This window comes from Pseudophryne corroboree, chromosome 7 (assembly GCF_028390025.1).
Source record: "Pseudophryne corroboree isolate aPseCor3 chromosome 7, aPseCor3.hap2, whole genome shotgun sequence".
Lineage (NCBI taxonomy): Eukaryota > Metazoa > Chordata > Amphibia > Anura > Myobatrachidae > Pseudophryne > Pseudophryne corroboree.
The window spans coordinates 346,684,422-346,707,277 of NC_086450.1; the positions used below are offsets into that span (position 1 = coordinate 346,684,422).

At 49.1% G+C, this 22,856-nt stretch overlaps 1 protein-coding gene across 3 annotated transcripts in view; it reads left to right on the forward strand.

Annotated features, from left to right (window-relative positions):
* The window catches only part of TMC5 (transmembrane channel like 5), a 383,751-nt gene that overhangs the window by 353,195 nt on the left and 7,700 nt on the right, over positions 1 to 22,856 (forward strand). For all 3 annotated transcript variants that reach the window (XM_063934401.1, XM_063934400.1, XM_063934399.1), the window contains 2 exons: positions 7,581 to 7,679; positions 9,123 to 9,165. In XM_063934401.1, the coding sequence (XP_063790471.1) occupies positions 7,581 to 7,679; positions 9,123 to 9,165 (142 nt within the window). The remainder of the gene's footprint in view (positions 1 to 7,580; positions 7,680 to 9,122; positions 9,166 to 22,856) is intronic.

Consider the following 22,856-nt stretch of genomic DNA (forward strand, 5'->3'; position numbering starts at 1 on the left):
AATAGCATCGGCAAGGGTATGTAGCAAAGTTGCAGCTTGGACAGATACCTTGTCAGCTGACATTGATACCCTAGATAGGGATACCATTTTATTGACCTTAGGTCACATTAAAGATGCAGTCTTATATATGAGAGACGCTCAAAGAGACGTTGGGCTGCTAGGTTCGAGAGCCAACGCAATGGCGATTTCTGCTAGGCGAGCCCTGTGGACCCGCCAATGGACGGGTGATGCCGACTCAAAGAAGCATATGGAGGTTTTACCTTACAAGGGTGAAGTTTTATTTGGGGAAGGTCTCGCGGACCTGGTTTCCACAGCTACCGCGGGTAAATCTACTTTTTTGCCTTTTGTTCCCCCACAGCAAAAGAAAACTCCACAATATCAGATGCAGTCCTTTCGGTCGCATAAGTCCAGAAGAGGTCGGGGCTCATCCTTCCTCACCAGAGGCAAGGGTAGAGGGAAAAGAACGCCTGCTTCGGCTAGTTCCCAGGAACAGAAGTCCTCCCCGGCTTCTACTAAATCCACCGCATGACGCTGGGGCTCCACCGGTGGGGGCACGTCTTCGACTCTTTAGCCAGGTCTGGGTTCTGTCAGACGTGGATCCTTGAGCGATGGAAATTGTATCCCAAGGCTACAAACTGGAATTCGAAGAGGTGCCCCCTCGCCGATTTTTCAAGTCGGCCTTGCCAGCTTCTCCCCCAGAGAGGGCAGTAGTGTTAGCTGCAATTCAAAAGCTGTGTCAACAGCAAGTGATTATCAAGGTTCACCTAGTCCAACAGGGGAAAGGGTACTATTCAACCCTGTTCGTGGTCCCGAAGCCGGATGGCTCGGTCAGACCCATTTTAAATATAAAATCCCTAAACCTGTACTTGAAAAAGTTCAAATTCAAGATGGAATCGCTCCGGGCAGTGATCTCCAGTCTGGAAGGGGGGGATTTTATGGTGTCACTAGACATAAAGGATGCATACCTTCATGTCCCCATATATCCTCATCAGGAGTACCTGAGATTCGCTGTACAGGACTGTCATTACCAGTTTCAGACGTTGCCGTTTGGGCTTTCCACGGCCCCGAGGATTTTCACCAAGGTGATGGCGGAGATGATGGTGCTCCTGCGCAGGCAGGGAGTCACAATTATCCCGTACTTGGACGATCTCCTGATAAAAGCGAGATCGAGAGATCAATTGCTGAAAAGCGTGTTGCTCTCCCTGAGAGTGCTACAACAGCACGGTTGGATTCTAAATCTGCCAAAGTTACAATTGATTCCAACGACTCAACTATCATTCCTAGGCATGATTCTGGACACGGAACAGAAGAGGGTTTTTCTCCCAATGGAAAAAGCCCAGGACCTCCAGAACATGGTCAGAGACCTGCTAAAACCAAACAGAGTGTCTGTTCATCAATGCTCTCGAGTTCTGGGGAAAATGGTGGCAGCCTACGAGGCCATCCCCTTCGGCAGGTTTCATACGAGGACATTTCAGTGGGACCTTCTGGACAAGTGGTCCGGGTCCCATCTACAAATACATCAGAAGATAATCCTGTCCCCCAGGGCCAGGGTGTCTCTCCTGTGGTGGCTGCAGAGTGCTCACCTTCTAGAGGGTCGCAGGTTTGGCATTCAAGACTGGTAACCACGGACGCGAGCCTCCGAGGATGGGGAGCAGTCACACAAGGAAGAAATTTTCAGGGACTATGGTCAAGCCAGGAGGCTTGTCTACACATCAACGTACTGGAATTGAGGGCCATATAAAACGGCCTACGACTAGCGGAGAATCTTCTTTGCGACCTACCGGTTCTGGTTCAATCAGACAACGTCACAGCAGTGGCTCATGTAAACCGCCAAGGCGGGACAAGGAGCAGAGTGGCAATGGCGGAAGCCACCAGGATTCTACGCTGGGCGGAAAATCACGTAAAGCGCTCTGTCAGCAGTCTTCATTCCGGGAGTGGACAACTGGGAAGCAGACTTCCTCAGCAGGCACGATCTCCATCCAGGAGAATGGGGACTTCATCAAGAAGTTTTTGCAGAGATAACAAGTCTTTGGGGAATTCCTCAAATAGACATGATGGCGTCACGCCTCAACAAGAAGCTTCGGAGGTATTGTGCCAGGTCAAGGGACCCTCAGGCAGTAGCGGTGGACGCCCTGGTGACACCATGGGTGTTTCAGTCGGTCTATGTGTTCCCTCCTCTTCCTCTCATCTCAAAAATATTGAGAATCGTAAGACGAAAAAAAGTGCAGACAATACTCATTGTTCCAGATTGGCCTCGAAGGGCCTGGTATTCAGATCTTCAGGAAATGCTCACAGAAGATCCGTGGCCTCTTCCTCTCAGGGAAGACCTGTTACAGCAGGGGCCCTGCGTGTTCCAAGACTTACCGCGGTTACGTTTGACGGCATGGCGGTTGAACACCGAATCCTAGCTGGGAAAGGTATTCCGGAAGAAGTAATCCCTACGCTGATAAAGGCTAGGAAGGCGGTGACGGCGAAACATTATCACCGTATCTGGAGGAAGTATGTTTCTTGGTGTGAAGCCAAGGATGCTCCTACGGAGCATTTCCATCTGGGCCGTTTTCTCCACTTTCTACAGACAGGAGTGGATATGGGCCTGAAGTTAGGTTCCATTAAGGTACAGATTTCGGCCCTATCTATATTCTTTCAGAAGGAATTGGCTTCTCTCCCAGAAGTCCAGGCTTTTGTAAAGGGAGTGCTGCACATCCAGCTGTTAGGTTCCTGGTGCTCAGAACAAGGGAGATGTTATGAAGTGAGTCCAGAGCACCAGGACGTAATGCTGGGAAAGGGGGAATGGAAAGGGAATAGCCCCTGGCACCCTATATCCGTTGTCTCGCCCGTGCTGTCAGTACACTCTTGCGAGACTATGGTTGCTTGAGCCCATGGCAGCCGAGTTTGAAGGGCGGATTACGTCTGCCCAACTTCGATGCCCCCTCAGGTCTTAATGAGAGACAAAGAGTGTACCGAGACAGGGTGATAACAAGGGGCCCTCTAACTGAAACAACCAAAGCCAGGGGCTACTAACTAGCCTAAAACTAAATGTAGGTGCGGCTTGCCGCCAAAGGAAAAGAACAACAAAGGAAATGCTGACCACACGCCGACACAATACTCTTGTGTTCCGGCGGTGACAGCATAAGCAGAACCCTCTGCAAAACACCAGTGACAGAAATAATAACAGAATACAGCGGCCTAGGCAGACGGACGCGGCAGAGCCGCTACTCACGGAACCGGTACGAATACTGGCAAACGGACAGGAACCCCCAATGCTGCCGAGACAGACTCTCAGAACTGGAGGACAGGCAGAATCCCAAACGACAGACCGGTGGACACCAAGAAGCCAGAAACTCGACCAGGCATAGGCAAAGCCACTGGACTTCTGTACAGGAACACTTCACGGCAGGACACGGGATCAGACACAGGGACTGACACAGGAATCGACACAGGAATCGACACAGGAAGCAGTTCGACAGACACTGCTACACAGGAGCTCAGGAATTGGCAGGAACAAGCTCAGAACTCAAGCAGACTGGAAACCAAGAAATATCACCAGCCTCTGTGAATTGCACTGAGCCAGCATATAACAGAGAGGCCTAATTAATAATCTCATGCAGCTGCCCTGTTGCATGACTCCAAACTGACAAGATGCAATTAGCAGCCAGGTGAGGCTGAACACATGGGAACAAGCTGCAAATACACAGACTCACCAGCGGCAGCAACCAAGAGTACTCTTAAACAGAGCAACGGGAAATCCTGGCCTGCGAAACAACTTATAAACATAAAATAGGAATGAACCACTACCTGTGGTTCATAACAGTATCCCCTCCTTAAGGGTGAGTTCCGAGCACCCCATGACACCCACGGGGAACATAAACAGAAGAATAACATAAAATACCTAACTGACATGCAAAACAGGAATGAGCCACAGCCGTGGCTCATAACACCAGCCTCCTTTTGTGCCCCCGGTGGCACCATGGGACCTTAACGTGGTATTACGGTTCCTAAAAACTCACTGGTTTGAACCGCTTCAGACGGTTGAATTAAAATTGCTCACTTGGAAGGTGGTCATGTTATTGGCCTTGGCATCTGCGAGGCGGGTGTCCGAATTAGGGGCTCTTGTGAGACAAGGCCGCCATCTGATTTTCCATGTGGATAGAGCGGAGTTGAGGACTCTTCCTCAATTTTTGCCAAAGGTGGTTTCATCATTTCATATGAACCAACCTATTGTGGTGCCTGTGGCTACGGGTGACTTGGAAGACTCCAAGTCCTTGGATGTAGTCAGGGCCTTAAAAATCTATGTAGCCAGGACGGCTCGGGTTAGGAAAACAGAAGCACTGTTTGTCCTGTATGCAGCCAACAACGTTGGCGCTCCTGCTTCGAAGCAGACTATTGCTCGCTGGATCTGTAACACGATTCAGCAGGCTCATTCTACGGCAGGATTGCCGTTACCAAATTCGGTAAAGGCCCATTCCACTAGGAAGGTGGGCTCCTCTTGGGCGGCTGCCCGAGGCGTCTCGGCAGTACAGTTGTGCCGAGCAGCTACTTGGTCGGGTTCAAACACTTCTGCAAAATTCTACAAGTTTGATACCCTGGCTGATGAGGACCTTGCGTTTGCTCAGTAGGTGCTGCAGGGTCGTCCGCACTCTCCTGCCCGGTCTGGAGCTTTGGTATAAACCCCATGGTCCTTACGGAGTCCCCAGCATCCTCTAGGACGTAAGAGAAAATAAGATTTTAAACCTACCGGTAAATCTTTTTCTCCTAGTCCGTAGAGGATGCTGGGTGCCCGTCCCAGTGCGGACTACTTTCTGCAAGGCTTGTATATAGTTATTGCTTATACAAGGGTTATGTTACAGTTGAAATCAGTCTTTGCCTGATACTGTTTGTTGCATACTGTTAACTGGTTGCGTATATTCCATGTTATACGGTGTGGATGGTTTGGGCTGGTATGAATCTTGCCCTTAGATTACCAAAATCCTTTCCTCGTACTGTCCGTCTCCTCTGGGCACAGTTCTCTAACTGAGGTCTGGAGGAGGGGCATAGAGGGAGGAGCCAGTGCACACCCATTCTAAAGTTCTTTATAGTGCCCATGTCTCCTGCGGAGCCTGTCTATACCCCATGGTTCTTACGGAGTGCCCAGCATCCTCTACGGACTAGGAGAAAAAGATTTACCGGTAGGTTTAAAATCTTATTATTTCCATTGTTATGACGTCTTTCCTGTTATGTGTGCTACTTAGGCAAGAGACTCAGAACTCACTATCTGCAAATTCGCCTGGATGTATGCGGTCTCTACCAACATGGCCTATGCTCATTCCTATTTCATATCTTTGCAATTTCTATAAAAATTAAACAGATTATATATATATATATATATATATACACACATACACACACACACACACACACACACACACACACACACACACACTATGATATATATATATATATATATATTATATAAAATGGGGGGGGGGTGTTGAGGCGGCACTCCTAGGACTTGGTACTCTGATTTAGTAAAACGGCTACTAAGTAGTATAAGTACCTTAGGTACTTAGTTGCCGTTTTACTACATCGGAGTACGAAGTCCTAGGAGTGCCGCCTCAACATCCCCCTGTCTGCATATCCCACTTGCTATGTGGGTAAGGAGGGCAACCTGGCAATACAGCTTACTGAGTGGAGTGCCGGTGATAAATTGCTATATATATATATATATATATATAGAGAGAGAGCGAGCATAATGTGTTAGAATGATTATTTCTAAGTCATATTAGTATTTAATCAGGGACTATTTATCCATTGTTTCATGAACTGTAATCAGAAAATCTTGTGGGAAGATACATTTACATTTTCCTTTGCTTGTATCATGTATAAAGTATAATGCTGCCCAGTGGCGGATCCAGGGGGGGGGGGGGGGGGGGGGGGAACCCAGGCACGTGCCCCCCCTGTCATTTAGAAGATTTTTTCTTATCTTTAATTTTAGCCTGCAGCCTGGACCACGGACGGCACGCTCTATCACGGCGCGCCCCTCCTGCCTGCAGTACTGCCGCTCTGCCACTCAGTTTGGTCTCCGGCAGTGACGGCGGAGTGTATAACTCAAATCAGGTGCCGGTTCGTTAGCCAATCAGAGCTCGCGAACCGGCACCTGATTTGAGATGTACACGCTGCCGTCACCGCCGGAGACCAGACTGAGGGGCAGAGCGGCAGGCAGGAGAAGCGCGCGCTGCGCTCTCCACACACAAAACGGTAAGCAGCACTGTGGGGGCATATGTCTATGTGGCACTGTGGGGTCATATGTGGCGCTGTGGGGGCATATCTGGCAGACTGGCACTGTGTGGGCATATCTGGCACTGTGGGCACATGGCACTGTAGGGGCATATATGTATCTGGCACTATGGGGTCATATGTGGCACTGTGGGGTCATATGTGGCACTATGAAGGCATATCTGGCACTGTGGGCACATGGCACTGGGAGGGCATATCTGTATCTGGCACTGTGGGGGCATATCTGGCACTGTGGGGGCATATCTGTATCTGGCACTGTGGGGGCATATCTGGCACTGTGGGCACATGGCACTGTGGGGGCATATCTGTATCTTGCACTGTGAGGTCATATGTGGCACTGTGGGCACATGGCACCCACTATCTCCCTGTGACCCCAGCCTCCTCAGTCACCCTCTACAAACAACCACATATGCAGCAGGGTGCATAGAAGAGTCCGTAACTATGTGGCCCAAAATAGAATGGGAAGGGGGCATAGTGTATTAATGTTTTAACATTCTGTGGCTGTGTTTGTGTGTATATGTGTGTGGGTGCTGCAAATGTGGTTGTTTGTATATATGTGGCTGGTTGTGCTTATGTGACTGTATACTGTATATGGCTGTCTGTATATGTGACGTGTGTGTGTGTGTGTGTGTGTGTGTGTGTGTGTGTGTGTGTGTGTGTGTGTGTGTGTACTGTATGTGGCTGTCTGTGTGTGTATATGTGACTTTGTGTATACTGTATCTGGCTGTCTGTATACAGTATGTGACTGTGCATATGCAGCTGTCTGTGTACACGTAAACTGTATGTGACTGTGTGTGTGTGTATACTGTATGTGGCTGTCGGTGTATAAGTGACTGCATATGTGGCTGTGTGTATATGCGACTATATGTGACTGTGTGTTTACTGTATCTGGTTGTCTGTGTATATGTGACTGTGTGTGTATACTGTATGTGACAGTCCGTGCATACGTGACTGTGTTTTGTATGTGTGTCTGTATCTGCGCATATGTGGCTGCGTATATGAGTACTCCATGCTCCCAGCGTGATGAAAACGAGGGCGTGACTCATAGGTATGGCATTCTCTGTGAGGCTAACCCCTTGCTACAAAGCCACACCCCTTTCACAGGAGCACATGTGCCGAACCCCCCCTTCCTTCCCCTATTGTGGTGCCCTCCCTGTCATTTTGTTCTGGATCCGCCCCTGATGCTGCCTATGCTTAGTAGTAATATAACATGTCATATGATCCTGTATATGACTGTAACTTGTGTAGCATATAATATAGCATTGCATGCTTCTCTGCATGATTTATTTTATTCATATTGTCTGTAGGAAGGAAAAGACAAAACCTATTTGCTGACAGAACTCCGGAAATCACAGAAGCAGAATGGAACAAAGCGAAGTGCACCAAACCAAACATCGCAAAGACAGGTTAGTTCCTGACCCTCCAGGGTGTATCTTGTTACACGGTCAGAGATGTACGAGGGACGAGTTTCTGAGAATGTTGTAGGTGAGGGTAAGCAGAACTGAGTCTAGATGTTATGGGGACCCAGTGCAGAGATTTGTAGAGACATCTATTGAATAAGATATATCTGCATTGTGATCATTTGTATACATATATTGCATACCTCCCAACTTTGAGGATTAGAGATTCGGGACTCTTGCATGTGGCAAAGTTTTGCGCACCCGAGAATGGGTGTGGCTTCTCTGAAAGGGGGCATGGCCTCTGTAAAAGGGGGCATGACTTCATGGTAATGCCTTGATCGCGAGCCACTCCTCCCATTTTCATCACTGAGGCGCATGTCCAGCACTCTGTGAGCTTCTGGCCATGCCCCCAGTTCCTCTGTCTACCGTGAATAGACGCAACTATACACTGCTACTCTACAGCAGAGCAGCGAGTGACAGGGGCTTCCCAGCTTCTCCGTCCACCTCAGGACACTGTGACTCGTGGGTGGGACAGTGGGACAGTCCCAAAAAAAACAGGACTGTTCAGTGAAAATTGGGAGATTTGGGAGGTATGTATTCTGTAGTGTTAATATAGTTGTTATTCTTTAAGTGATAAAGGATCTGAATGGTTGTGGTCTATATAACGAAAAGGAAAGAGTGGGTAAAGTGCAGATAAACAGTAGGGAGAGTGCACATATATAACGAGATTACAATAACATCTGTAATAATTCCTGTTTTGATAGGTATGACATTGTATACCAGAGGTTCTCAAACTCGGTCCTCAGGACCCCACACAGTGCATGTTTTGCAGGTCACTCAGCAGGTGCACAGGTGTATTAATTACTCACTGACACATTTTAAAAGGTCCACAGGTGGAGCTAATTATTTCACTTGCGATTCTGTGAGGAGACCTGCAAAACATGCACTGTGTGGGGTCCTGAGGACCGAGTTTGAGAACCTCTGTTGTATACTATTCACATATGTGCCTGGTTATGTTTATTATTTATTACTGTTATGACAATCCTCCCTAAACAAGTGTGACGTGTGGGTGTGAAAAATGTTAATCAAGCCATATGCAAAACATTGTCTTCCTTTAAACGCCGGGGGTGCAGCAGGATGGCATGGTCACATGGGATGCGACTGTGTCATTGGAAAGCCCAGCCAGCTGCCGTCACAGCTCATGTGACCTCGCCAGTTAAGTGGGTAACTGGTTTTTCAATATTCTCATTGTTGTTTGCTAAACCAGCACTTTATTTGTGTAAATTTACTGGAGAAAGAGGTGTTTGAGAGTAAACAGCCACTAAATTAAAGCTTATTCACTTACAATACTATGAAAACAAAGAACAAAGGTTTTTGTAGTTTTGTGCTGTAATAGCACTGCTCTCATTGGAAATAAAAACCGTATAGTAACTTTGTGATATCCCTCAGGTTCATCCTTCACACGAAACACAAGACTTGCAGTTTCCTAATGGTAAGTTATATAATTTGCTCTTGAAACTTAGGTAATGATCTTCTGTATTTTAAACATAGGGGTATATGCAATTCCGGACGAATTGCGGGTTTTTTTTCGCCCGTTTTTAACTTCGACACAATTCGACCGTCGAATCCCGGCCGGCGGGTGCTGGAATTCGACATATTCAATTAAAAACGGATTCGACAGTCCCGCTGTCGAAAAAAAACGTACCAATTGACGGATAAGTGCGTCCTGGATTCGACTTTTCGGACGGCACAAAAATGGTTAAAAAACCCAGAAAAAAAAATTGCGTGGGGGTCCCCCCTCCTAAGCATAACCAGCCTCGGGCTCTTTGAGCCGATCCTGGTTGTAAAAATACGGGGGGGAAATTGACAGGGGATCCCCCGTATTTTTAGAACCAGCACCGGGCTCTGCGTCCGGTCCTGGTGCAAAAAATACGGGGGACAAAAGATGTAGGGGTCCCCCGTATTTTTAACACCAGCTTAGGGCTCCACTAGCTGGAGAGATAATGCCACAGCCGGAGGACTTTTATATCGGTCCCTGCGGCCGTGGCATCAAATCCCCAACTAGTCACCCCTGGCCGGGGTACCCTAAAGGAGTGGGGACCCCTTAAATCAAGGGGTCCCCCCCTCCAGCCACCCAAGGGCCAGGGGTGAAGCCCGAGGCTGTCCCCCCCATCCAAGGGCTGCGGATGGGGGGCTGATAGCCTTGTGACAAATAAAAGAATATTGTTTTTTGCAGCAGAACTACAAGTCCCAGCAAGCCTCCCCCGCACGCGGGTACTTGGAGAACCACAAGTACCAGCATGCGGGGGAAACGGGCCCGCTGGTACCTGTAGTTCTTCTGCAAAAAAAATACCCAAATAAAAACAGGACACGCACACCGTGAAAGTAAAACTTTATTACATACATGCCGACACTTTATTACATACATGCCGACACTTTATTACATACATGCGGTCAGCCGCTGACCGCGAGTAACCTCACCGCAGACCGCAAAGTTCCCACCATTGAAGATAATGGAGCGGCTGTGCGATGCGCTGTCTGACAGCTCAGACGCGCATAGCCAATCAGGAGAGTGCCACGACGTGGTGCTCCCTGATTGGCTGAAGGGACCCTCTGTGGCAGGAGTCACGGGGGGTCTCAGCATTCGGGGAAAGGGGTCCCATGTGTAAACATAGGACCCCTTTCAGTGCGTGGTTCGGGTATGCTGTTTGTTTTTTTGCCAAGTACGTGGATTACAAAAAAGAACAGGACAGCTACACTGGATTTAGGTGAGTATAATTTTATTTTCAGGTACACCATGGATTCATCTTGGAGACGTGGACAGAGTCGGCGTGTGAACATAGGTAAGTATGTGTGTGTCGGCATGTATGTAATAAAGTTTTACTTTCACGGTGTGCGTGTCCTGTTTTTATTTGGGTATTTTTTTTTGCAGAAGAACTACAGGTACCAGCGGGCCCGTTTCCCCCCCGCATGCTGGTACTTGTGGTTCTCCAAGTACCAGCTTGCAGGGGAGGCTTGCTGGGACTTGTAGTTCTGCTGCAAAAAACAATATTCTTTTATTTGTCACAAGGCTATCAGCCCCCCATCCGCAGCCCATGGATGGGGGGGACAGCCTCGGGCTTCACCCCTGGCCCTTGGGTGGCTGGAGGGGGGGGGGGGGGGCCTTGATTTAAGGGGTCCCCACTCCTCCAGGGTACCCTGGCCAGGGGTGACTAGTTGGGTATTAAATGCCACGGCCGCAGGGACCGATATAAAAGTGTCCCCCGGCTGTGGCATTATCTCTCCAGCTAGTGGAGCCCGGTGCTGGTGTTAAAAATACGGGGGATCCCTACGTCTTTTGTCCCCCGTATTTCTCTGACGTCCTAGTGGATGTTGGGAACTCCGTAAGGACCATGGGGAATAGCGGCTCCGCAGGAGACTGGGCACAAAAAAGAAAGCTTTAGGACTACCTGGTGTGCACTGGCTCCTCCCCCTATGACCCTCCTCCAAGCCTCAGTTAGATTTTTGTGCCCGACCGAGCTGGGTGCAATCTAGGGGGCTCTCCTGAGCTTCTTAGAAAAAGTTAGTTTTAGGTTTTTTATTTTCAGTGAGACCTGCTGGCAACAGGCTCACTGCATCGAGGGACTAAGGGGAGAAGAAGCGAACCTGCCTGCTTGCAGCCAGCTTGGGCTTCTTAGGCTACTGGACACCATTAGCTCCAGAGGGACCGAACACAGGCCCAGCCTCGGAGTCCGGTCCCAGAGCCGCGCCGCCGGCCCCCTTACAGAGCCAGAAGCAAGAAGAGGTCTGGAAAATCGGCGGCAGAAGACATCAGTCTTCACCAAGGTAGCGCACAGCACTGCAGCTGTGCGCCATTGCTCCTCATGCACACCACACACTCCGGTCACTGATGGGTGCAGGGCGCTGGGGGGGGGCGCCCTGAGCAGCAATATAAACACCTTGGCTGGCAAAAATACATCACATATAACCCCCAGGGCTATATGGATGTATATTAACCCCTGCCAGATTTCAGAAAAATGCGGGAGAAAAGTCCGCCGAGAAGGGGGCGGAGCCTATCTCCTCAGCACACTGGCGCCATTTTCCCTCACAGCTCCGTTGGAGGGAAGCTCCCTGGCTCTCCCCTGCAGTTAATACACTACAGAAAGGGTTAAAAAGAGAGGGGGGGCACAATTTAGGCGCAGTATACAAATATATGCAGCTATAAGGGAAAACACTTTTTTATAGGTGCTATCCCTGTGATATATAGCGCCCTGGTGTGTGCTGGCATACTCTCCCTCTGTCTCCCCAAAGGGCTTTCTGGGGTCCTGTCCTCTATCAGAGCATTCCCTGTGTGTGTGCTGTGTGTCGGTACGGCTGTGTCGACAGGTATGTGGAGGATAATGAGGTGGAGGCGGAGCGAATGCCTGTAAATATGTTGTCACCCCCTGCGGGGTCGACACCGGGGTGGTTGAACTTATGGAAGGATTATGTGAAAGTGTCAACTCATTAAATAAAAGGTCGACGACACGGAACAGCCGGCTACTCAGCTTGTGCCTGTTCCAGCGTCTCAAATGTCATGGGGGGCTTTAAAATCGCCCGCTACCTCAAATAACAGACACAGATGTCGACACGGATACTGACTCCAGTGTCGACATCGATGAGACTGGTGTACCCTCCAAATAGGTCCACCCGTTACAGGATTGAGGCAATGAAAAATGTATTACACATTTATGATTATACCCCAGGTACCACATAAAAGGGTATTGTGTTTGGTGAGAGAAAACTATTAGTAGTTTTTCCTGCATCTGAGAAATTAAATGAGGTGTGTGAGGAAGAGTGGTCTTCCCCCGGTAAGAAATTGATAATTTCCACAACGGTTATTGGCAGCGTACCCTTTCCCGCCAGAGGATAGGTCACGCGGGGAAACACCCCATAGGGTAGATACAGCGCTTACACGCTTATCAGAAAAGGTGGCACTACCGTCTCCGGATACGGCCGCCCTGAAGGAACCTGCTGATAGAAAGCAGGAGGTTACCCTATAAGATATGGTCACACACTAGGGCATTATATTGCGACCAGCCGTTGCTTCGGCATGGATGTGCAGTGCTCCCGCTGCGTGGTCAGATTCCCTGTTGGAAAATAACTATGGATAGGGACAATATTTTGCTGAAAATAGAGCATATAAAAGACGTGGTCTTATACATGCGTGATGCTCAGAGGGATATTTGCCGGCTGGCATCAAAAATAAGCGCTAGGTCCATTGCCGCCAGACGGGGGTTATGGACTTGACAATGGTCAGGCGATGCCGACTCGAATCGGCACATGGAAGTTGTCCTATAAGGGGGTAAAACTGTTTGGGGATAGTTTTTCAGTCCTCGTTTCCACAGCTACTGCTGGGAAATCGATTTTTTTGCCACAGGCTACCCCACAACAAAGAAAAGCACCGTATCATCAAGTACAGTCCTTTCGGCCCCAGAAAAGCAAGAGGGCTAGAGGCTCATCCTTTCTGCCGAGAGGCAAAGGTAGAGGAAAAAAGCTGCAACACACAGCTAGTTCCCAAGAGCAGAAGTCCTCCCTGCGTCCGGTAGGTCCACAGCATGGTGCTGGGGCTGCTCAGGCGGACCCGGGTACGGTGGGGGCCCGTCTCAGATATTTCAGCGGACAGTGGGCTCTCTCACATGGATCCCTGGGTCCTTCAAGCAGGATCTCAGGGGTACAGGCTGGAGTTCGAGACGTTCTTCCCCCCGCCGTTTCCTAAAATCTGCCTTACCGGCACCTCCCTCTGCCAGGGAGACGGTGTTGGTGGATATTCAACACTATAATCACAACAAGTGATTGTCAAGGTACCCCTCCTTCAGCAAGGAAGGGGTTACTATTCCACAGTGGTTGTGGTACCGAAACGGTTCGGTGAGACCCATCTTGAAATTAAAATACTTAAACTTTTATATCAGAAGATTCAAGTTCAAGATGGAATCGCTCAGGGCGGTTATTACGAGCCTGGACGAGGGGGATTACAGGGTCTCCCTGGACATCAAGGATGCGTACCTGCATGTCCCCATTTACCCCCCTCACCAGGAGTACCTCAGATATGTGGTACAGGACTGTCACTATCAGTTCCAGACGCGGCCGTTGGAGTTGTCCACGGCACCGAAGGTCTTTACCTAGGTAATGGCCGAAGTGACGATACTCCTTCGCAAGAAGAAAGTTTTTATTTTCCCGTACTTGGACGATCTCCTGATAAAGGCGAGGTCCAAAGAACAGTTGGTAGTGGGGGTAGCAGAAGTGCTACAACAGCACGACTGGATTCTCAATATTCCAAAGTCACAGCTGGTACCGACGACACGTCTTCTGTTCCTGGGAATGTTTCTGAACGCAGACCAGAAAAGAGTGTTTCTTCCAGTGGAAAAAGCCGAGGAGTTGTCATCTCTAGTCAGAGACATCCTAAAACCAGGACAGGTGTCGGTACATCAATGCACACGAGTCCTGGGAAAAATGGTAGCTTCGTACGAAGCATAATTCCATTCGGAAGACTCCACGCAAGGACGTTCCAGTGGGACCTGTGGGACTAATGGTCCGGGTCCCATCTACAGATACAACAGCGGATAACCCTGTCAGCAAGAAACAGGGTGTAGCTGCTGTGGTGGCTGCAGAGGGCTCATCTACTAGAGGGCCGCAGATTCGGAATACAGGACTGGGTCCTGGTGACCACGGATGCCAGCCTTCGGGGCTGGGGTGCAGTCACACAGGGAAGATATTTCCAAGGAGATTTCGCTTCACATAAATATTCTGCAGCTAAGGGCCATTTACAATACCCTAAGCCAAGCAAGGCCCCTGCTTTAGAACCAGCCGGTACTGATCCAATCAGACGACATCACGGCGGTCGCCCATGTAAACAGACAGGGCGGCACAAGAAGCAGGATGGCGATGGCAGAAGCCACAAGGATTCTCCGATGGGCGACCTACACCCAGGAGAATGGGGACTTCATCCAGAAGTTTTCCAAATGCGGGTAAACCGTTGGGAATGACCACGGGTGGACATGATGGCATCCCGCCTCAACAAGAAGTTGAAAAGATATGGCGCCAGGTCAAGGGACCTTCAGGCGATCGCTGGGGACGCTCTAGTGACACCATGGGTGTACCAGTCGGTTTATGTGTCTCCTCCTCTACCTCTCATACCCAAGGTACTGAGAATAATAAGAAGGCGAGGAGTGAAAACCATACTCGGGGTTCCGGATTGGCCATGAAGAGCTTGGTACCCGGAACTTCAAGAGATGCTGGCAGAGGACCCTTGGCCTCTGCCGCTCAGACAAGACCTGCTGCAGCAGGGACCCTGTCTGTTCCAAGACTTACCGCGGCTGCGTTTGACGGCATGGCGGTAGAACACCGGATCCTAAAGGAAAAGGGTATTCCGAAGGAAGTCATCCCTACCCTGATCATAGCCAGGAAAGATGTCACCGCAAGACATTATCGCTGCGTTTGGCGAAGATTTGTTGCTTGGTGGGAGGCCATGAAGGCCCCGACGGAGGAATTTCAACTATGTCGATTCCTGCACTTCCTGCAAGCAGGGGTGACGTTTGGGCCTCAAATTGGGGTCCATCAAGGTCCAGATTTCGGCTCTGTCGAATTTCTTCCAGAAAGAACTGGCTTCACTGCCTGAAGTTCAGACTTTGGTTAAAGGAGTACTACATATTCAGCCTCCTTTTTGTGCCTCCTGTGGCACTTTTTGGATCTCAACGTAGTATATAAAATTATATAAAAATTATATAAATAAAATATAATAAAATTACAGGTTGAGTATCCCATATCCAAATATTCCGAAATACGGAATATTCCGAAATACGGACTTTTTTGAGTGAGAGTGAGATAGTGAAACCTTTGTTTTTTGATGGCTCAATGTACACAAACTTTGTTTAATACACAAAGTTATTAATAATATTGTATTAAATGACCTTCAGGCTGTGTATATAAGGTGTATATGAAACATAAATTAAATGTGTGAATGTAGACACACTTTGTTTAATGCACAAAGTTATAAAAAATATTGGCTAAAATTACCTTCAGGCTGTGTGTTTAGGGTGTATATGTAACATAAATGCATTCTGTGCTTAGATTTAGGTCCCATCATCATAAGATCTCATTATGGTATGCAATTATTCCAAAATACGGAAAAATCCGATATCCAAAATACCTCCGGTCCCAAGCATTTTGGATAAGGGATACTCAACCTGTATTATATAAAATTATGCTGAAACATTATTATAGGAATAACTTGCAGCAGACCTAACTAATGTGGTAGATAGTAGAGTGCTGTTGAGAATTATTCACAAAATCAGAGTAATAATAACAGTTAATTATGTCTTTGTTTACAACATATAAAGAGTTTAAAGCTTTGGCGATAGTTTGGAGTCTGCTGCCTAGGTAGGATGAGAACACTGAGTGAGTACTCCTGTACAGATCTAGGAGCATTTACAGTAATGATACAGATATCCCCAAACATCAAACTGGTATGTCACGGGTGGTCTTCAGTTTGCCGGCTGTCGGGATCCCAGCGCACAGTACACCGGCGCCGGAATCCCGACAGCCGGTATACCGACACTTTATCTCCCTCTTGGGGGTCCACGACCCCCCTGGAGGGAGAATAAATAGCGTGGCGCGCGTATCGCGCTACCGTGCCCGCAGCGGTATGCTGGTCGCCGGGAGCCCGGCCGCCGGCATACCATACTATACCCGTATGTCACTGCAGGAAGATTCTTAATGTAAATTACTAACCTCAAAATATGGCTGCATAAAACATACCTATTTGTGTAAATGTGCCTACGTAAATGTCTGCCTTAGACATAACCAGCAGCATACTCACAACATTCTTCAGCTGGCAACTGTTATTAGTGAACATTTGATACCTGCATGTGTTTAGGTGTGATTTACTGGCATGGGGTAAACAGCAAATTTGTTGGTACCCTTACACGAAAACAGGAGATCCCATATTTTTCTCTGAAACAACTTGAAACTGGCAAAAGTAATTGGCAGCCATTATCATAATAATATAAATCACACTTTGCATTGGATATTTGTTTTGCAATAGAATATTTCAAATAATAAAGTAAATGAAAATGGCATGGTAAAAAATGATTGGACTCTTAACCTAATATTGTGTTGCACAACCTTCAGATGCAATCTTGCGATTTCTGTAGCTGTCAGTGGGACTTCTGCACCTTTCAGCACGTAGTTTGACTACTCTTCCTCGGCAAACTGCTCCAGCAGTCTCAGGTTTGATGGGTGCCTTCTCCATACTGCATGTTTCTGCGCTGTACAATGTTCTATTCTTATCCATTCTTGGTTGCTTTTAGCTGTGTGTTTTGGATCATTGTGCTGTTGGAGGACCCACAACCTGTGACTGAGACAGTGAGGATACTGGGCAGTATGTTTTGCTCCAGAATGCCTTGATAGTCATTGCACCCTGTACAGATTCAAGGCACCTCAAGCCAGACACAGCTAAGCAGCCCCAAAACATAACCAAGCCTCCTTTATAATTCACAGTATATTCTCTGACGTCCTAGTGGATGCTGGGAACTCCGTAAGGACCATGGGGAATAGACGGGCTCCGCAGGAGACTGGGCACTCTAAAGAAAAGATTAGGTACTATCTGGTGTGCACTGGCTCCTCCCTCTATGCCCCTCCTCCAGACCTCAGTTAGAATCTGTGCCCGGCCAGAGCTGGGTGCTCCTAGTGGGCTCTCCTGAGCTTACTAGTAAAGAAAGTATTTATTAGGTTTTTTATTTTCAGTGAGCTTCTGCTGGCAACAGACTCACTGCTACGTGGGACTAAGGGGAGAGAAGCAAACCTACCTGCTTGCAGCTAGCTTGTGCTTCTTAGGCTACTGGACACCATTAGCTCCAGAGGGTTCGAACACAGGCACCTGTCCTCGATCGTCCGTTCCCGGAGACGCGCCGCAGTCCCCCTCGCAGAGCCAGAAGAACAGAAGCTTGAAGACGACGAAATCGGCGGCTGAAGACTCCTGTCTTCATTAAGGTAGCGCACAGCACCGCAGCTGTGCGCCATTGCTCCCAGCACACTTACACACTCCGATCACTGTAGGGTGCAGGGCGCTGGTGGGGGGGCGCCCTGGGCTGCAATTGAAGTACCTTTTGGCATAAAAATACATATATACAGTCTGGCACTGTATATATGTAAAAAACCCCGCCATTTTTTCACACAGAAAGCGGGACAGAAGCCCGCCACTGAGGGGACGGGGCCTTCTTCCTCAGCACACCAGCGCCATTTTCTCTTCACAGCTCCGCTGGAAGCAGCTCCGCAGGCTCTCCCCTGCAGTATCCAGGTACAAGACGGTTTAAAAAGAGAGGGGGGGCACATAAATTTAGGCGCAAATAAGACATATAAAGCAGCTATTGGGTAAATCACTTATTATCAGTGAGAATCCCTGTGTTATATAGCGCTGTGGTGTGTGCTGGCATACTCTCTCTCTGTCTCCCCAAAGGACTTTGTGGGGTCCTGTCCTCAGTCTGAGCATTCCCTGTGTGTGTGCGGTGTGTCGGTACGGTTGTGTCGACATGTTTGATGAGGAAGGTTACGTGGAGGCGGAGCAAGGGCAGATAAGTGTGGTGTCGCCCCCGTCGGGGCCGACACCTGATTGGATGGATACGTGGAAGGTCTTAAATGACAATGTAAACTCCTTACATAAAAGGTTTGATGACGCTGCAGCCTTGGGACAGCCGGGGTCTCAGCCCGCGCCTGCCCAGGCGACTCAGAAACCGTCAGGGGCTCATAAACGCCCTCTATCTCAGATGGTTGACACAGATGTCGACACGGAGTCCGACTCCAGTGTCGACGATGATGAGGCACATTTACAGTCTAAAATGACCAAGGCCATCCGATACATGATTATTGCAATGAAAGATGTATTACACATTTCTGAGATTAACCCTGTTAATACCAAGAGGGTTTATATGTTTGGGGAGAAAAAGCAGCCAGTGACTTTTCCCCATCTGATGAATTAAATGAATTGTGTGAAGAAGCGTGGAGTTCCCCTGATAAGAAATTAGTGATTTCTAAGAGGTTACTGATTGCGTACCCTTTCCCGCCAACGGACAGGTTACGTTGGGAAACATCCCCTAGGGTGGACAAGGCACTGACACGCTTATCTAAAAAGGTGGCCCTGCCGTCTCAGGATACGGCCGCCCTAAAGGAGCCTGCGGATAGAAAGCAGGAAGCTATCCTGAAGTCAGTGTATACACACTCTGGTACTCTACTGAGACCTGCTATTGCTTCAGCCTGGATGTGTAGTGCTGTAGCAGCGTGGACAGATACTCTGTTAGACGACATAGATTCCCTCGACAGAGATACTGTTTTGCTAACCCTGGGCCATATCAAATACGTCGTCTTATATATGCGGAATGCTCAGAGGGACATTTGCCTGCTGGGCTCTAGAATTAATGCTATGTCCATTTCTGCCAGGAGGGTCTTATGGACTCGGCAATGGACAGGAGATGCTGATTCTAAAAAACACATGGAGGTTTTGCCTTATAAGGGTGAGGAATTGTTTGGGGACGGTCTGTCGGACCTCGTGTTTACAGCGACAGCTGGAAAGTCGACTTTCTTCTTGCCTCAGGTTTCCTCACAGCCTAAGAAAGCACCGTATTATCAAATGCAGTCCTTTCGTTCCCAAAAAGGCAAGAGGGTCAGGGGCGCATCCTTTCTTGCCAGAGGCAGGGGTAGAGGTAAGAAGCTGCACCATGCAGCCAGTTCCCAGGAACAAAAGTCCTCCCCTGCTTCCACTAAGTCCACCGCATGACGTTGGGGCTCCATAGGCGGAGCTAGGTGCGGTGGGGGCGCGTCTCCGAAACTTCAGCAACCAGTGGGTTCGCTAACAGGTGGATCTCTGGGCTATACAAATTGTATCTCAGGGATACAAGCTGGAATACGAAGCGACTCCTCCCCGCCGTTACCTCAAATCAGCCTTGCCAGCTTCCCCCATGGAAAGGGAGGTAGTACTGGCGGCAATTCACAAGCTGTACCTCCAGCAAGTGATTGTCAGGGTCCCCCTCCTTCAACAGGGAAGGGGTTACTATTCCACAATGTTTGTGGTACCGAAACCGGACGGTTCGGTGAGACCCATTCTGAATTTAAAATCCTTGAACACTTATATAAAGAAATTCAAGTTCAAAATGGAATCGCTCAGAGCGGTTATTGCAAGCCTGGAAGAGGGGGATTTTATGGTGTCGCTGGACATCAAAGATGCTTACTTGCATGTCCCCATTTACCCACCTCACCAGGAGTACCTCAGGTTTGTGGTACAGGACTGTCATTACCAGTTCCAGACGTTGCCGTTTGGCCTGTCCACGGCACCGAGAATATTTACCAAGGTAATGGCCAAAATGATGATACTCCTTCGGCAGAAGGGAGTTATAATTATCCCGTACTTGGACGATCTCCTCATAAAGGCGAGGTCCAGGGAGCAGTTGTTGATCAGCGTAGCACTCTCTCAGGAAGTGTTGCAACAGCACGGCTGGATTCTGAATGTTCCAAAGTCGCAGCTGATTCCTACGACGCGTCTGCTTTTCCTGGGCCTGGTTCTGGACACAGAACAGAAGAAGGTGTTTCTCCCGGTGGAGAAGGCCCAGGACTTAGCATCTCTGGTCAGGGACCTCCTGAAACCAAAACAGGCATCGGTGCATCACTGCACGCGAGTCCTGGGAAAGATGGTGGCTTCATACGAAGCCATTCCCTTCGGCAGGTTCCATGCGAGGATCTTTCAGTGGGATCTGTTGGACAAGTGGTCCGGATCGCATCTTCAGATGCATCGGCTGATCACCCTGTCCCCAAGGGCCAGGGTGTCTCTTCTGTGGTGGCTGCAGAGTGCTCACCTTCTCGAGGGCCGCAGGTTCGGCATACAGGACTGGGTCCTGGTGACCACGGATGCAAGCCTCCGAGGGTGGGGGGCAGTCACTCAGGGAAGAAACTTCCAAGGGCTGTGGTCAAGTCTGGAGACTTCTCTACACATAAATATACTGGAACTAAGGGCCATTTACAACGCCCTGAGTCAAGCAGAGCCCCTGCTTCGAAACCGGCCAGTCCTGATTCAGTCAGACAACATCACGGCGGTCGCCCATGTAAACCGCCAGGGCGGCACAAGAAGCAGGATGGCAATGGCGGAAGCCACAAAGATTCTTCGGTGGGCGGAGAATCACGTGCAAGCACTGTCAGCAGTGTTCATTCCGGGAGTGGACAACTGGGAAGCAGACTTCCTCAGCAGACACGACCTCCACCCGGGAGAGTGGGGACTTCATCAAGAAGTCTTCACACAGATCGCAAAGCGATGGGAACTGCCACAGGTGGACATGATGGCGTCCCGCCTCAACAAAAAGCTAAAAAGATATTGCGCCAGGTCAAGGGACCCTCAGGCGATAGCTGTGGACGCCCTAGTGACACCGTGGGTGTACCAGTCGGTATATGTGTTTCCTCCTCTTCCTCTCATACCCAAGGTACTGAGAATAGTAAGAAAGAGAGGAATAAGAACAATACTCATTGTTCCGGATTGGCCAAGAAGGACTTGGTACCCGGAACTGCAAGAAATGCGCACAGAGGAGTGGACCCATGGCCTCTGCCTCTCAGACAGGACCTGCTGCAACAAGGGCCCTGTCTGTTCCAAGACTTACCGCGGCTGCGTTTGACGGCATGGCGGTTGAACGCCGGATCCTAGCTGAAAAAGGCATTCCGGGTGAAGTTATTCCTATGCTGATAAAGGCTAGGAAAGATGTGACAGCAAAGCATTATCACAGTATATGGCGAAATATGTTGCTTGGTGTGAGGCCAGGAAGGCCCCTACAGAGGAATTCCAGCTGGGTCGATTCCTGCACTTCCTACAGTCAGGTGTGACTATGGGCCTAAAATTGGGGTCCATAAAGGTCCAGATTTCGGCCCTATCCATTTTCTTTCAAAAAGAACTGGCTTGACTGCCTGAGGTTCAGACATTTGTTAAGGGAGTGCTGCATATTCAGCCCCCTTTTGTGCCACCAGTGGCACCCTGGGATCTTAACGTTGTGTTGGATTTCCTGAAATCCCACTGGTTTAAGCCACTTAGGACCGTGGAACTAAAGTATCTCACGTGGAAAGTGGTCATGCTGTTGGCCTTGGCATCGGCTAGGCGTGTGTCGGAATTGGCGGCTTTGTCATGTAAAAGCCCATATCTGATCTTCCATATGGACAGGGCAGAATTGAGGACTCGTCCCCAATTTCTCCCAAAGGTGGTATCATCGTTTCATTTGAACCAACCTATTGTGGTGCCTGCGGCTACTCGGGTCTTGGAGGACTCCAAGTTACTGGACGTAGTCAGGGCTTTGAAAATATATGTTTCCAGAACGGCTGGAGTCAGGAAGACTGACTCGCTATTTATCCTGCATGCACCCAACAAGCTGGGTGCTCCTGCTTCAAAGCAAACTATTGCGCGCTGGATCTGTAGCACAATTCAGCTAGCTCATTCTGCGGCTGGATTGCCGCATCCAAAATCAGTAAAAGCCCATTCCACAAGGAAGGTGGGCTCTTCTTGGGCGGCTGCCCGAGGGGTCTCGGCTTTACAGCTTTGCCGAGCGGCTACTTGGTCGGGTTCAAACACATTTGCAAAGTTCTACAAGTTTGATACCCTGGCTGAGGAGGACCTTGTGTTTGCTCATTCGGTGCTGCAGAGTCATCCGCACTCTCCCGCCCGTTTGGGAGCTTTGGTATAATCCCCATGGTCCTTACGGAGTTCCCAGCATCCACTAGGACGTCAGAGAAAATAAGAATTTACTCACCGGTAATTCTATTTCTCGTAGTCCGTAGTGGATGCTGGGCGCCCGTCCCAAGTGCGGACTTTCTGCAATACGTGTATATAGTTATTGCTTAAATAAGGGTTATTGTTATGAGCCATCCGTTGAGTGAGGCTCAGTTGTTGTTCATACTGTTAACTGGGTAAGGTTATCACAAGTTGTACGGTGTGATTGGTGTGGCTGGTATGAGTCTTACCCTGGATTCAAATTTCCTTTCCTTGTAATGTCAGCTCGTCCGGGCACAGTTTCCCTAACTGAGGTCTGGAGGAGGGGCATAGAGGGAGGAGCCAGTGCACACCAGATAGTACCTAATCTTTTCTTTAGAGTGCCCAGTCTCCTGCGGAGCCCGTCTATTCCCCATGGTCCTTACGGAGTTCCCAGC